The 15521-nt window shown below is 41.3% G+C and overlaps 1 protein-coding gene across 1 annotated transcript; it reads right to left on the bottom strand.

Moving 5' to 3' along the window:
- Positions 1-5084: 5084 nt before the first annotated feature.
- COX17 (cytochrome c oxidase copper chaperone COX17) lies at positions 5085-14916 on the bottom strand. Its single transcript, XM_084835404.1, has 3 exons — positions 14766-14916; positions 8833-8946; positions 5085-5411 (listed from the first exon to the last, which is right to left on the bottom strand). Exons 1-2 carry the CDS (start codon positions 14888-14890, stop codon positions 8862-8864), a joined length of 210 nt encoding a protein of 69 aa, XP_084691530.1. The 5' UTR covers positions 14891-14916; the 3' UTR covers positions 5085-5411; positions 8833-8861.
- Positions 14917-15521: the final 605 nt, after the last annotated feature.

Genomic DNA, 15521 nt, shown 5'->3' with positions numbered 1-15521 from the left:
TGTTCTGGGTAAATCGGTTGAAACCATAATTAAAGATAAAATTAGTAAGCATATAGAAGTACAAGCCCTGATAAAAAAAGAATCAACACAGCTTCTGCAAAGGTAAGTCCTGCCCCACTAAACTTTTAGAGTTCTTTGAGACTGTCAATAGACATATAGACAGAGGTGATCGGTAGACATTGTTTACTTGGACTTCCAAAACGCTTCTGACAAAGTCCCTCACCAATGACTCCTCAGCAAACTTAGCAGTCATGGAATAAAAGGAGAGGTCCTCTTAAGGATCAGCAACTGGTTAAGAACAGAAAGCAGAGAGTAGGAATAAATGGTAAATTCTCCCAGTGAAGGGAAGTAAATAGTGGGGTCCCACAGGGATCTCTGTTGGGACCAGTGTTTTTCAACTTATTAATAAATGATCTGGAATTACAAGTGAGCAGTGAAATGGCCAATTTTGCCAATGACACCAAATTATTTAGGTGGTTAAAACAAAAAGGGATAGTAAGGAGCTCCAAAAGGATCTCTCCAAACTGGGAGAATGGGCATCCAAATCGCAAATGCGGTTCAAAGTAAGCAAGCATAAAGTGATGTCCCTTGGGGCAAAAAATCCCAACTTCAAGTATAACCTGATGGGATCTGAGCTAGCCGTGACCAACCAAGAAAAAGATCTTGGGGTTGTGGTGGACAGCTCAATGAAAATGTCAGCCCAGGGTATGGGCACTGTAAAAAAGGCCAACTCCATGTTGGGCTTAATTAGAAAAGTAATTGAGAATAAAACTGCCAACATTATACTGCCCTTTTACAAATCTATTGTGCGACCACACTTAGAATACTGTGTACAGTTCTGATCACCGCACCCAAAAAAGATATTGTAGAGCTGGAAAATGTGCAGAAAGGGCAACTAAAATGATCAAAGGGCTGGAGCATCTCCCCTATGTGGGAATATTACAATAGCTGGGATTGTTTAGTTTGGGGAGAAGGCGAGTAAGGGTAGAAATGAAAGAGGTGTACAAAACCTGAGGTCATCCCATGAAGCACATTGGCTGGAGATTCAGGACAGATAAAAGTAAGTACTTCTTCACACAGCGCATAGTTAAACTATGGAATTCACTACCAGAAGATGTTAGCGATGGCCACCAACTTGGATAACTTTAAAAGGGGGTGAGACAAATTCCTGGAGAGTGCTATCAATACCAGAGGTGGTATGCCCATGTACACCAATTGCTGGGGAACATGGGCAGGAAGGTGCTGTTGCCCTCGTGACCTGCTTGTGGTTTCCTGGTCGACAGCTGTTTGGCCACTGTCTGAACAGAATGCTGGATTAGATGGGCCTTGGTCTGATCCAGCATGGCACTTATATTTTTAAAAGCTACCATTTTGGCAGGTTTGACAATGACCTGGAAATAGAAAGGGCAACTAAAATGATCAAGGGGCTGGTGCATCTCCCCTATGTGGGTGGTCTGGGAGAGCTTCTCTTCATCCTTGCCTATCTTCCTTAGCAGTGGAAACACTTATGAACCTTTTGCAGGTTGAACTGTTGTCAAAGAAATGAAGGCAAAGCCAAATGTGGTACCAATGTCCAGCATGGTGGTGTCTCAAGCCCTGCAAAGGGAACCTAATGGGAGCAACCCACACCTTGGCTTAAGAATTTGCCTTCCATCACCTGTAGCAGATTTTGCTCCCCTGTCTTTACTGACCATTGGGTAGTGCCCTCAGTAACCTGGTTCACCTGTAACAACAAGCCACTGTGGGTTTAGTGTGCATTTGTCATTGTGTGCTGGTCGCCATTTTTAAAATGCAAGCCATGTCATGTGGGCTTGTCATGTGAAGCCGGCCAGGGTGGGTTGTTGGCATGGCTTGTTTTAAAAATTTCAGCTGGTGCATGACAACAAGCCCACAGATATCATAGAAAGTATCACAGAATCATAGGGTTGGAAGGGGCCTACAAGACCATTGAGTCCAACCCCCTGCTCAATGCAGGAAACCTGATTCCCAGACGGTCTCCCATCCAAAGTACCAGCCAGGGCTGACCCTGCTTAACTTATGAGATCAGACGAGATCGAGTGCATTCCGAGTAAATGCTATATTTGCTATATTAATGCACAGTGGCCTGTCATTACATGTGAACAGGCTGACTCCTTAGTGTTAGTACAGGCTTTGAGAGGGCTAATTTGAAGTATGGCCTTTCTCACCAGTGTTACAATGGTTGGAGAAACTGCACCTGTCAGAATTCTCTCTTGCAAGCTTATCTTAAAAGGCCCAAGAGCCCCCTCAGGTTTGGACCTGGCAAGCCTAATTCCCTTGGCTCTCTGATCCAGTTACCCAGCCTCCAAAGTTTCCACACCTACCACAGCTCACTCCTATTCCTAGGCCTTGTAAAGGAATGTTACCTTTCCCCCCTGGCAGAGCTTTCATTTTACGTGCAATTAAAAGCTATATTATATGCAGCAATTTAACCAATACAGGTTTTCTCAGCATAGGGATACAACAGTAGGGAAAGCTGTACCTGTCACATTTTTGCCAGTTATGAATCTCTTAAGGTGCAATCCTATGCAAGTTTAGACAGGAATAAAGGCCTACAATTCCCAGCATGTCCCAGCTAGCATGGGTGGCTTTTTTTCATCTAAACGTGCATAGGATTGCACCCTTAAAGGCTTAAGATCAGAAAAGGTACTGGGCAGAAACCCTAGCCTTTTATCAAGTTTGCCCATAGTCCTTCCTTTCTTCAACATCATACCTTTACTGATATGACTTGTTTCCTCAAGTCCCTAATTTTCTTCTTACTGCCTAGTTGATTCTGCATTTTTCAGCCACTGCGGCTCCCAACCAGTATCCTTCCCAATGTTCATGGCTTTCGTTCCTTCCCTTTCCACTTCTTGTCAACAATATACAGGCCTTTTTTTCTCTAAACTAGTGGTTTTCACACTTGTTCTGGGGAATCTTGGGATTGTTTAGAGAAGTATATTGAGGAAGTCAGTAATGGCTGACAAGCTTTCTTGAAGGACTGCCTGCCCACCGTAAACAATCTTCCCTTGTCAGTCATGATTTTTAAGTTGGTTTGAGCAGGCCTGTAACTTTAATATATATCTATGGAAATATTTTGGGGCATGACGGTGAGAAGACCCAATTGCCATTTTATAAAGTCAATTTCCCGGGGAGAGAATTCTATTCCGAAAGGGAATAATAGTCTTTTGCTACACAGCTCTTCTCCTGCATATTATTTCCAGCTGTTTTCATCTCCTGTTGTTTCAGAACAGAGCAACCCTCCCCCCCAGAAGATGTATGCCTGCCATCCATTATAAGGCATTTTAATATGTGTGAGGAGGAAACAATCTTTTCTGAAACCTGCAGTGTTCTTTTTTCTTTCATTAGAGAGCTACACTAGGCATAACTACTGTATATGCCATATTTTACATATGGCTCTTCTTCCCCCTTCTCCTTTGCACAAATGGAGGGGGAAAGGGGTTGTTCTCACACTTGTGAAAATGGACTGGGGCTATGGTTGCACTATCACTCATAAGACTTAATTTCTTTCACACTTCCCAGAGTGTTGGGACAAGCAGCCTCTTCCAAAAAACTATAAAGAATCAAGGTTCAATTCTACTTTGAGACAGGAATCCTTTTTTTTTTTTTTTTTAAATCAGGTATACTTCATTGCTAGTGAAACAAGCCTGTTCCAGGCTGAAGACAGGCAGTAGATGAGTTTCCCATCTGGACATGCCCTCATGGTTCTTCCCCTCTGCTGCTGCTTGCGAAAAAAAACTGCTGTGCCAGTTATGTTAATCCATCCCCAGGATTTTGTGTACACCTGATGCAGACGAAAGACCCAGATCCACAAAGGACTATATCCAATAGGGGGAATGACAAAAATGCTCTTTTGTTCTACAATAAAAATGCCAGTCATGTTGGCAGCAGGCACACCAATAGGTTCACATTCTAGCAGAAGGAAAGGCTTCTTTGTGTTGGGAAGTAGAGCTCAAGAATCATGCATGGAGGGAGGGGGGAAGCATATGTTCAGTATTTTATTTCAGGACAGAAGCCCTGCCACCACTAATCCTTGTGAATTTCTTTTCAGCTACCATATTTACTCTGAGCTAATTCATTAGGGCTAAAGAACTCCCAAAAGGAAGTGATGGGCTCTTTGAAGGTGTGCACGTTAAGTGGATACCGACCACCCAGTTTGCTTTATTTTTAATAAAATTAGTTAGCCAATATATTTGAGAATAATTTACTAACTGGAATACTCAACTCTGGAACTCTGACCCAATAAAAAACACACAGAAGGATTCTAGAATAAAGTACAAATACTGGAGTATTTTGACTCATTCATTTTTCTGTCCTTTCGAACCCTGGAACAAGACTAGTTCCAAACTAACAGGCTATACGAATAACAAAAAGGGCCTAAAAAAGATGTGAATTTTAACTAAATGCTTAATGCTCAAAAATAAAACGTTAAGTATTTTAAAAGAAGCAAAGTAATACTGAGAGAAGCACCGGTAAAGCTTCCAATAGTCATAGAAACGTTCTTCACTCAACAAATGCAGCAGCTCCAACTCCATATGCAGAGTCTATACTTGTGTTGTGTGGCACACAAATTATAAAACCAGAAGAAATGAGTAAAGTACAATATCTAAAAGCCCTTGAGATGACATTGCAATGTATCACAATGGGTTAACTTGTGGTTGTTACGCCTGAACCACCTCAACTGCCCCTATTCTGATGTCATGACCGTAACATTCGTAGATTGTTCCTAGAAACTGTAAACAGCTCATGGACAACGCACATCCCCACAATTAATGGGTGAATTAATTAATTAACCCATGAATGGCTGCTGCATGCCAACATTACATCCATTTTGATCTTTCCTGGCCCCCTTGAAAACAGGTGCAGGAGTCAAACTGGAGTTTTGAACTTGAAACACAGAATGGTGTCCTGAATGTGCATAGTAACTTTCATCCCAGCATCTCAGCCATAAAGGTACATAACACATTGCAAACCTATGAACAGAATGCCAAACAGAAATATCAAACCAAAGACTTCACTTGCACAGATAAACATGCCACTGAAATACAAGGTTTTCCTAATGTAGCTCAATTGCACAATTTTGTTTTATTGTTTGTACTTACATCACATTCTAATACATACAGAAAAAATGCTTTTAAGATAATATTGCATCACTAACATCTCAGAGGAGCAAGCCTTGTCATGCTCAAAGGAGAACTTTAAAAATATTTATTAAGAATCTCTCATCCTGGATCCAGTAACATGAAATACAGTAAGTCAATGTACTGCTGTCATTTTAGAATTCATCATAAATATTTTTTCAATAAATTCATCTTCTGATATAAAACATAAAAAACCTATTCAAGCAGCCATGGAAGTAAAGTCTCCAAACGATTCACCCACCAGCAAATCACCTGGAAGAAAAAGGGGGAAAAGTCCAATAAGAAGCAGTTTGGCTATACTGTATATCTCATTTGAGAGGGTTTTACACTTAAAGGCAACCTAAATATAATTTTTAAAAACAGTGATGGGGGTTAACTATAGATATAATTAATAGCAGAGGTCCAAAACACAGCAAGGATTAAATATGCCTTTTCTGTACAGTGGTTTTATGTATATCAATACAACTGACTTGAAACTTTGAAGACTTGCTTGGAGTCACAGATTTGGAAGCCCCATGTAGCCTTGGTAGCTTTGAAGACTTTTCCCAAAATTTGGAATCTGAATGTTAACAAACCTTAGACTAAAGAAAGTAAGTCATCTTATACCCAAAGCATTTCCACCAGAAAGGAAGGAGGTTCTTCAACCTCCCCTCATCCCTAGACTTTTATATTTAGCAAGTGTTACCTACTGGCAGTTTATAACTCATAACTAACAGCCATCCTAAGGCTTGTTCTCAGAGAAGCTGGCAGGGATGCAAAGTTGGCACCACTGGCATTTTTTTAAAAGGTGCTCTAGAAAGAGTGTTGATAATACTTATGAAGGGCTCTATCACATTATGTTTTAATGTTCAATTTGTGTTTTTTTAAAATATAAAACAAAAAGTATATGCTAGCCTTCCTAACTTGTTATATTTAATTATTCTCAAGCCTGAGTATGTAAGGACTAGTTATATTTTACATGATATGATCACCATAAATAATATCATGATTTCCCTGCAGAGAAACCTGTGTTAGTATTCATAGTTTAATGCCCTTACAGTTCTGTATCACAGCTAGTAGTCATAGCATGGCAGCATAGCAGTAGTCATAGTTCCATGCTCATTTAATTATATATCTTATTTTTTATTTTTTAAATATTAACAATCCTGAGACTTTAGAATAGCGTGGTAGATAATACCAAGTGGGATTCCCAATGTGTAGTAATCATAAAACAAAGCCTGGGTTGTTACACTGTTTTGTTCTTTTACTGTTTAAACAAGGGCACATCTTTAATACTGTAGAAGTACAAACCAAACTACCAACTGCAATATTCCAGTGGAAAAAAGCAGCATTTCATGTCAGGTACAAGTAATTGAGGCCTGATAACATCCAGACTTGAGAGTCTAGAGGTATGACCCAAACAGTCAGAACATTTCTCCCATGCCTGGTGATTCACGTATTCTTTTTTTTCAGAGTACACCTAAGATTTCTGAACAGCACTGAGTGCAATAAATTAGAAATCTTAAAGAGGAATAGATTCCTCCCCAGGACAGAAATATTAGGCGAAAAATGTATAATAGTACTACTGAGCCCCTGATGCACTGATGGTGATCTTGAGATGGGGGAAGAAATTGGTGAGGCTGCCAAAGAAAATGTTGTGATAATGGTTGATTGTAGCGTTGGCAAGCCAGCTGGAAGCAGTGACCACAATACTATCAGAATCAATATTATGTGAGTGAAAACTTATCCAGAAAGTCCAACAGAGTCACATTTCATTTCAAAAGGGGGAATTGCTTATATCCCCGTTGGGAGTATAGAGGTTATTTAAAACCACTATGGGAGGGAGCAATCCTATGGCTGCTAGTCAGCCGTAGGATATCTGGTTTTCTGGGAACTGACGTTCCTCTCCTTCTGTGCTGCCTTGCAGGCAGCGCAGAACAGCCCCATGCTCCACGCTTACAAGAGGAGTGCGGAGCAGCCAAAACGGGGCATTCCAGGGTGGGCAGAAATGCCGGTACGACACATCCTATGTGTCGTATGGCAGCCTCCTCCCCTGCTCCACCATCCCGAAGCTAGGCAGTTGATATCGGCTGTCTAGCTGAAAATGCAAGGCAGGAGAAGCACAGAGGGAATGATCCTTTTCCTGCCCTGCATTGGATAGGCGGTTGCCTCCGAGTTCAGACCTATCTGCATAGGATTGCGCCCTAAGAGACTCAGATAAAATGTACATCACAGAGTAGAAAGGCAAGTCAACAAGAATATTGTGTGGCATACTAGAAGCATCAAGGAAACCATAAATGGCAAGAAGGTTAGCTTTAAGAAGAAGGCTTCTACTTAAAAGTTGAACACAAAGCCTGACAAAACAAATCTAAGTTGATAAAGTAAGGTAAGGAAATAAAGCAATTGAAAAGCGAATTGCTTAAAGCAGTGGTAGGCAACCTGATGCACCCTGTATGTTTTGGACTACAAATCCCATGAGCCCCAGTCAGGGTGGCCAATGGTCAGGGAATATGAGAGGTGTAGTACAAAACATCTGAAGGATACTGTGTTTTCTACCCCCATGCTAAAGGCATAAAGCAAACTAAAATATACCAGGAGCAAAAACACAGATGAAGAGGCAATGGAGCAACTGGATTAAAAAAGTGTAAAAGGAGTACTAATGTGATGCAGGGAAATTGCGGTGAAAATTGATGCAAATAATTAATTTATCTTTACTACACAACATGTTGGGGAGAGACCCACACTTGAGCTACTATTTTTGAGGGGGGCATCTGAAGAGCTATAAAAGAAACAAGGGATGAAATTTTAGAGCTACCTGACAAACTACAAGGTAACAAGCTAAAATCGTTGGCATTCACCCAGGAGTTCTTGTAGAACTAAATAAAAGAACTGCTCATCTCATGAAAAACATGCAATTTATGCTTAAAATCAACATCACAAGATTGGAAAACAGACAACTGATCACGAACTGATTTCTTAAAAAGGGATCCACAATGTTACAGACTCATCAGCTAATTTATATTTTGGGTAAACTGGTGGACATTATTAAACATTTAGATGAAGCAGCCTTACTAAGGATGAATCATCAGAGTTTCTGCAAAGGGAGGTCTTGCTTATTAGAATTCTTTTCAGTGCCAAAAAGCATGCAGAAAAGGGCGATCTGTTAAATTTACCTGGACTTCCAAAATGGTTTTGACAAAGTCCCTCAGCAAAGGCTTCTAAGGGTGCAATCTTATGCATGTTTAGACAGAAAAAGTCTTACAACTTCCACCATCACTCCAGCCAGCTGGGTTTATGCAGCATCAATACATGAAATAGCCTTTTCTTGAAAACGTGCATTTTCCTTAAGAGGAACATTGTGCTCACCCCAGTTCAGTACCTATTGTGCCAAATCCTATCACCAACCAGTAAAAATGGGACAGGTAGACTTCCAACAAGGGTGAAGAGTCACAGGGTATAATGAGCACTAAACAACTGGTGTCCTTGATGTCCTACAACCATCATCTACAGAACACTCACAAATACGGTGGTGAAAAATTGCACATTGATCCCCATTTGAACTGAGCAAGTTGTATTCTAGAAAACTGCAGTTCTCTCCACACTTGCTGGAACAATGTCACCTGGACAGTAACCAGCGCAGATTGGCACCTGAAAAATGATATTGTAGCAAGAGGTTATTGGTCTATCTACCTACCAAACATTCAGATCTGTAATTCATCTTGTTCATATCTTAAAACCCAAGGCTCTCATGCACTCCTTGTGAGCCTCAATAAGAGGACCACAGTGTTCTTCTCCTTTTTCGATGATGCTGCAAGACAAAGTTTCCCAGTTAAGTGATTTCACAAATTAGTTAGGCTTGATCAGTGCTAAGGAAGACTTGACTTGGATTCAATGCGTTCTTTAGAATGACAGCGGGGTTTTTTTTTAGCATTGATGTATACTAAATACAAGTAAAATAAACATACTAAATTAGATCTCTCTAAGACATCAAAAAATGTTTCTATGTAAACTGAAAATGTTCCTATGCAAATGAACCTAACTTTTATTGGAAAATTTTCTGATGCAACCTGAAAATGTTGCTATGAAAACAAAACTGAATTTTCACTGGAAAAATTTCCAGTGCAAACGACCCTATGCAAATTAACCTAACTTGCACTGGAAAATTTTCCAGAATTTTTTTCAATTCAAACTTTTCTGGAAAGCCTACATCACTACTAGCCCCACAGCTGTGGAATTCTCCTCCCAATAGAATTATGCATGGCCCCTACAGTGCAGGCCTTCACACAGGCCTTAAAAACTTATCTGTTCCATGCTACCTTTTCCCAACAGTGTTTTCTGTTGCTGTTTTTTGAAATTCTAAGCTGTTTTAGTGTATTTTATGTATATTTTTATGGTATGGTTTAAGCCTACACTTTTGAGCTGTCTTATAATAGTGTATTATGATTTGATATTTTAATGCATCTTAATTTATCTTTTTAATGTGGGGCTACACCATAAATAAAAAATAATACATTAGTTACATAATTAATGGAAACAGTACCAGTAAAGCTGGCCAGTTTCAAAGCTGTAATTAACTTTTTCAGATTACTATTTCTAGGAAGTATATCATGCACAGTATGTGGATAATTTTCAATGCCTTCGTTTTCCTCCCTTAAAATTTAAGGAATGTAAAGGAAACAAGAGTATGTTCATGGCTATGTTTGCACAAAATCCTGACTTACTATGAATGAGCTATGTGCTTGTGTGTGCAGCATTCACTCTTGCTTTGCTCCTTCCCAGTACCGTGATCATTAAACAAATCAGGAAGGGTCTGCTTGGCATGTTGTCCAAACCAGGGAGCCTGGCTGGTTGCTCCTAAACAAATTAAGAATAAAAAAATCAAGAACAACCCTGGGTTTGAGATTCTGACTTGCAAGGGGAGCAGCAATCCAGGATCCCCAATTCAGAAGTCACTCTAAGCAAACCTTTCCTGGTTTGTTCAGCAGTAGCAGGGAAGAGCAAAATGGGAGCAAACACCAGCTTGCAGCTCATTCATGATAAGGCAAGATAGTCTGGAAACCTGGGTTATTCTGTGCGAACACAGTCATTGAGCTGTATTGTCCTAAGGTATTTTTTCACATGCCAGTAAAAACAGTTTGAGTAAATCTTTGAATTTTTTTGATTATAACATTTAACCCACCTTAACAGCACAATCCTATATGTTTACTCATAAGTAAGTCCCACTGAGTTCAATGGGGCTTATCCCCAGGTAAGTGGGCATAGGGTTGCAGCCTAAGGGCACTTTCTTATGATTTTTGTTTTTCAAAATCTAGTATTTCAGTTGAACTACTTTTAGCTATTGGAAAAACATTTGGAGATATTTATAAAGCTTGTAAAATTAACATGGTATGCTTTTAACAGTTTTGTTTACTAGTTAAGGCAAGCAACTTAAATCAGATCCCAATCAATTTAGGACAGGCTTCCCCATGCTGCCTGGGGCTGATGGGGGTTGAAGTCCAAAATAACTGGAGGACAGCAGGTTGGGGAAGGCTGATTTAAGGCATAAAAAAATTACCTGATTCAAAGTTTTCTAGAAATCCCCATATCTTTTCCAGAGCAAGGGTAAAAGCAGCTGGGAAGGGATTTTTAGCAAGAAAACTTCTCGCAGTGGGGAAGTTAAGAAGAAGCCTTCTTCCTTGGAGCCAGCATCTCCATTAAAACAACTCTCCTCCAAAAAATAAATCTTGCTATTTCATATTTCCAGGTTGCTCTGCTTCTCGATATACCAGTTCTCACTGGTATGTACTGCAAAGATGACTACATGTCATCTACTGGTAACAGAATAGGTGAAAACTGGGAACACCTTGTCCAGTAAGGCCCACTGGAGCTAAAGGCAAAAATTCAATTGTGCCCCCTTCAGCCCAGATACATTTATTAAAACAAATGTGTGATGTGGTGACATCATGTTCAGGATTTCTCCATAAGCAGCAACCAATTAACTGGAACAGAGCAAGGAGAAGGCATGAGGATATTATGATGCCAGCACACAGGGCAAGTTGTCCTACACTTTATGAATGGGGAGGAACTCAACAAAAAATCAGATGCCACAAAAATCCATTAGCACTGAGGATGCCATAAGATCCTGGGTTGTCTGGATTTTTCTTAAAATTGAGTGTGCAGAAGAGCCCTAGGGCTCATTCTGCTCTGAAGAATGTGAAGTCAAATGGACCAAGAAAGATATGTAAATGTTCTCTCTTCTATGGGAAGCTCTCTCCTGAAAACTGCCCATAAAAACCAATAGAAAAATCCAAGATTTTCAGGTAGAGCAGCAGATGTCACCACCACCCTCCCCAAATAAAAGATACCAGCAAAGAGAGGAGTCCCTGCTTTTTCTAATTCAGGTTTTATTTCATGTGAGATGTTTAAGCCTGTAATCCTAAATGCAAAAGATCAAAAATAGGGAACCCCAAAACAGATAAGCAAAAATGCTTAGCATAAGAGGTTGAAAGACCATGCATATCCAAATTTGAAATATTTTTTTTCTAAAATTGCCTAATGAAGGAACACTAAGGTCCAAAACACATTGGATAAAGGTTTTAATCCTAAATGTGTTGCCCAGGATGTAGTACGAGATGTACACATTGTTGAACCAATTGGAAACAGTGACCATAGTTCTATCAGATCTGACATATATTTAAGTGGAAAATTGCCAAGGAAGTCCAAAGGAAACTTCTCTAAAATGAGGGAACTGGTGAAAAGGAAGTTGAAAGGGATAGTCAACAGGGTTAAATCCCTTCAAAATGCTTGGAGATTACTCAAAACCACAATAATAGAAGCCCCGCTAAAATGTATACCACAGGTTAGGAAAGGTAGTACCAAGTGCATGAGGTCACTGGCACGGTTAACAAACAGTGTCAAGGAAGCTATTACAGGAAAGAGGGTTTCCTTTAGAAAATGGAAGCCTTGCCCAACTGAGGAAAACAAAAGGGAGCACAAGCTTGCACAAAGGAGATGGAAGCAGACAGTAAGAGATGGAAAAAAGCATTTTGGGGAACATATTGCTAACAACATCAAGGCCAACAATAAAGAATTATATATCAGAACCAGGAAACTAGTGAGGGAGGCAGTTGGACCATTGGATGGCAATGGAGCTAAAGGAGTACTAAAGGAGGATAAGGAGATTGCAGAGAAGCTGAATGAATTCTTCTCATCTGTCTTCACTGCAGAAGATTCAGGAAGGGAGTCTAAGGAACTGAGGCAAATAGTGGTGACAAAAGAGAAAGTTATCAACCTTATTGATAAGGTTTATTGATAAACTGAAAGTGAATAAATTACCAGGCCCAGATCGTATCCATCTGACTTCTTAAAGAACTCAAATATGAAATCGCCGATCTTCTAACCAAAATATGCAACATGTCCCTAAGATCAGCCTCTGTACCAGAGGACTGGAAGATGGCCAATGTAACACCAGTTTTTACAAATGGATCCAGGGGGGATGCAGGAAATTACAGCACTGGGACCACTGTTTTTCAACTTCTTCATAAATGATCTGGAATTAGGAGTGAGCAGTGAAGTGGCCAAGTTTGCGGATGACACCAAATTATTTAGTGTGGTTAAAACAAAAAGAGATTGTCAGGACTCCAAAAAGATCTTTCCAAACTGGGAGAATAGCATCTAAATGGCAAATGCAGTTCAATGTAGCAAGTGTAAAGTGATGCACCTTGGGGCAAAAAATCCCAACGTCAAATATAACCTGGGATCTGAGCTAGCATTGACAACCAAGAAAGACATCTTGGAGTTGTGGTGGACAGCTCAATGAAAATGTCAACCTAGTATGCGGCTGCTGTAAAAAAGGCAAATTCCATGTTAGGCGTAATTAGAAAAGGAATTGAGGATAAAACTGCCAATATCATACCGCCCTTATACAATTCTATCGTGTGCCCACACTGTGTACAGTCCAGGTCACTGCACATAAAAAAAGATACTCTTGAGATGGAAAATGTGCAGAAAAGGGCAACTAAAATGATCAAGGGGCTGAAGCAACTCCCCTGAAGGAAGGTTACATCAGCTGGGATTGTTTAGCTTGGGAAAAAGGAGGGCAAGGGGTGACATGAAAGAGACGTACAAAATTATGCATGGTGTGGAGAATGTGGACAGGGAGACATTTTTCTCCCTCTCTCATAATACTAGAACCCAGGTCATCTCATGAAGCTGACTGGTGGGAGATTCAGGACAGGTAAAAGGAAGTACACAGCACATAGTCAAACTATGGAACTCACTACCACAAGACAGTCATGGCCACCAATTTGGATGGCTTTAAAAGGGAGTTAGACAAATTCCTGGAGGAAAAAGCCATCAATGGCTACTAGTCCTGATGGTTATGTGCTACCTCCAGTATCAGAGGCAATAAGCCTATAGACACCAGATGCTGGGGAACATGGGTGGGAGGCTGCTGTTGCATTCATGTCATGCTTGTGGGTTTCCCGTTGACAGCTGTTTGGCCACTGTGTGAATAGAATAAGAACATAAAAGGAGTCATGCTGGATCAGACCAAGGGTCCATCTAGTCCAGCATTCTGTTTGCACAGTGGCCAACCAGCTGTCGACCAGGAAACCACAAGCAGGACACGAGTGCAACAGCATCCTCCCACCCATGTTTTTTCACTTTTGCTTGTAATCCTAAATGCAAGTAGCAGAGAGTAAGCCCCACTGAATACAATAAGTTTTACTTCTGAATGAACATGCATCAGATTGTGCTAACATTATTGAATTTTTCAACATTTTAAAGCACTTCTATGATACAGGAGGCTTCTGCATTGCAACTGAGCAATGGATCAGCCCTAGAAAGAGACCTGAAGGGGAAACTTAAGTACATTGACCTTTGCTGCAATCTGAAGAGTGTTTTATATGGGCAAGTATTGGCTGGGAAACCATGCTAGCTTCATCTCCACCTCTGAACTGCAATACAATGGAGAGTGATTTTAAGTTTCTAAACCCCAATCTGCAGTAGAAATGTAATACTAATAGACAATATCGCAGTGCTGCCACAAACCACTCTCACCATCAGCATGTAAACCCCATTTACAATTTTCACACTACATTGCAGGACAGTCATAAGCCACTCTCTCCCAGCCACAGCCACAGCCCCCTCTAACCTGCAATATGAAGATAATAGGCAATATTTGCATGTTTGTTTGTTTGTTTTTTTAATACTGAAACCCTAAAAAAAAAAAAAATCCAAAGAGGTCTCACTTGCTCCCCCGGGAACATTTCATAATGGCTTTTCAGTTACAACCAGGAAATTGTATACCTAAACAGTGGGATGGTTCAGTCCAGAAGTTGCACATGTCTGTGACTCTAACGACCAGGAGGCGAAGAAAGGTCTCACGCCTCTGTGTGACTGTTCCAACCTTCCTACCCAGCACGCACCAACTTAGACCCACGCGGAGAGATACACGGAAAGCAAACAAGGAAGTGGGAGAGGATGTCCGGGGCCCGGTGACGTCGCTCTTCAACTCGCAGTAACCCGCGAAAGACATGTCGCGCGCCCTCACAGGCCTGCGGCTGCGCTTATCCATGCCTGCCAAAGCCCCACAGAGCAGCTGCGGAGGCTCGCCCGTCCGCGTCCCCTCCTCTCCCCACTACCCACCAGGCATCGCGCGCCCGCTTCGTTTCGGGACAGGCACAACACGGCTTCAGGGAAGGCGGCGGCTTCTGCTCGGTCTGAGGGGGAGCTTGGAGATCCGGAGTATCGCAGGAGGCTAGGCGCGACATCGCTTCCAGGAGCGCATGCGCAAACCAAAGCCGCTCGCGGTCCCATCTGGGAAAGAGAACTTCGCGCTGGGTTGTCGCCCCGCCCATGCCACATCATGCCCTGCTGGCGCTACCGACGTAATAGCCCCGCGACAGCCGATACACCATAGAGAGCGTCAAAGGAGCGCGGTCGTATATTTCCAACCATAGAGATGGAAAGGCATTGTTTCTAATGAGAGACGCAACGCTCCTTGGCTTCAAGTTTGATTAAGGACAGAGACAGAATTTGGTGCCACATGATCTTGAGAGCCCACCCCTGCAAAGAAGACATAGTTTGTAGTCTGCATCAGTTGAAGTTTCCCAGCACTTTTCAAGGGCAGCCTTTTGTAGAGTACATTATAATAGCCGAATCTAATATACGGTGTTTAAAAGAAAAAAGGTAACAAGCTTCATACCCAGTGTAATCCAGCATGACTTTTTTTTTTATCATCTACTCTCTTGATAATGTCTCTTGCTGTTTTAATATCCCCAGGTATCTACATAAACAAAGGGCCAAACGATATGCAATGGTAGTGGGAGTGTCTCTAGCGAGGGGTAGCCGACTGGGCAGGGGAAACACCTCTACCGTCACCAACAGCTGTCCCAGCAAAGA

The sequence above is a fragment of the Heloderma suspectum genome, chromosome 2 (assembly GCF_057233095.1).
Source record: "Heloderma suspectum isolate Gila_16-S chromosome 2, 16-S_ref, whole genome shotgun sequence".
NCBI lineage: Eukaryota > Metazoa > Chordata > Lepidosauria > Squamata > Helodermatidae > Heloderma > Heloderma suspectum.
This window is presented reverse-complemented; position numbering and strand designations above follow the sequence as displayed.

Bases quoted from the DNA above. Each gene is read 5' to 3' on its own strand.
- COX17 (XM_084835404.1), bottom strand. From the start codon at position 14,890: ATGTCGCGCCTAGCCTCCTGCGATACTCCGGATCTCCAAGCTCCCCCT. The intron at 8,947-14,765 runs GTGGGTAGTGGG...TTTGTCTTGCAG, and splicing joins AAGCGGGCGCGCGATGCCTG to CATCATCGAAAAAGGAGAAG.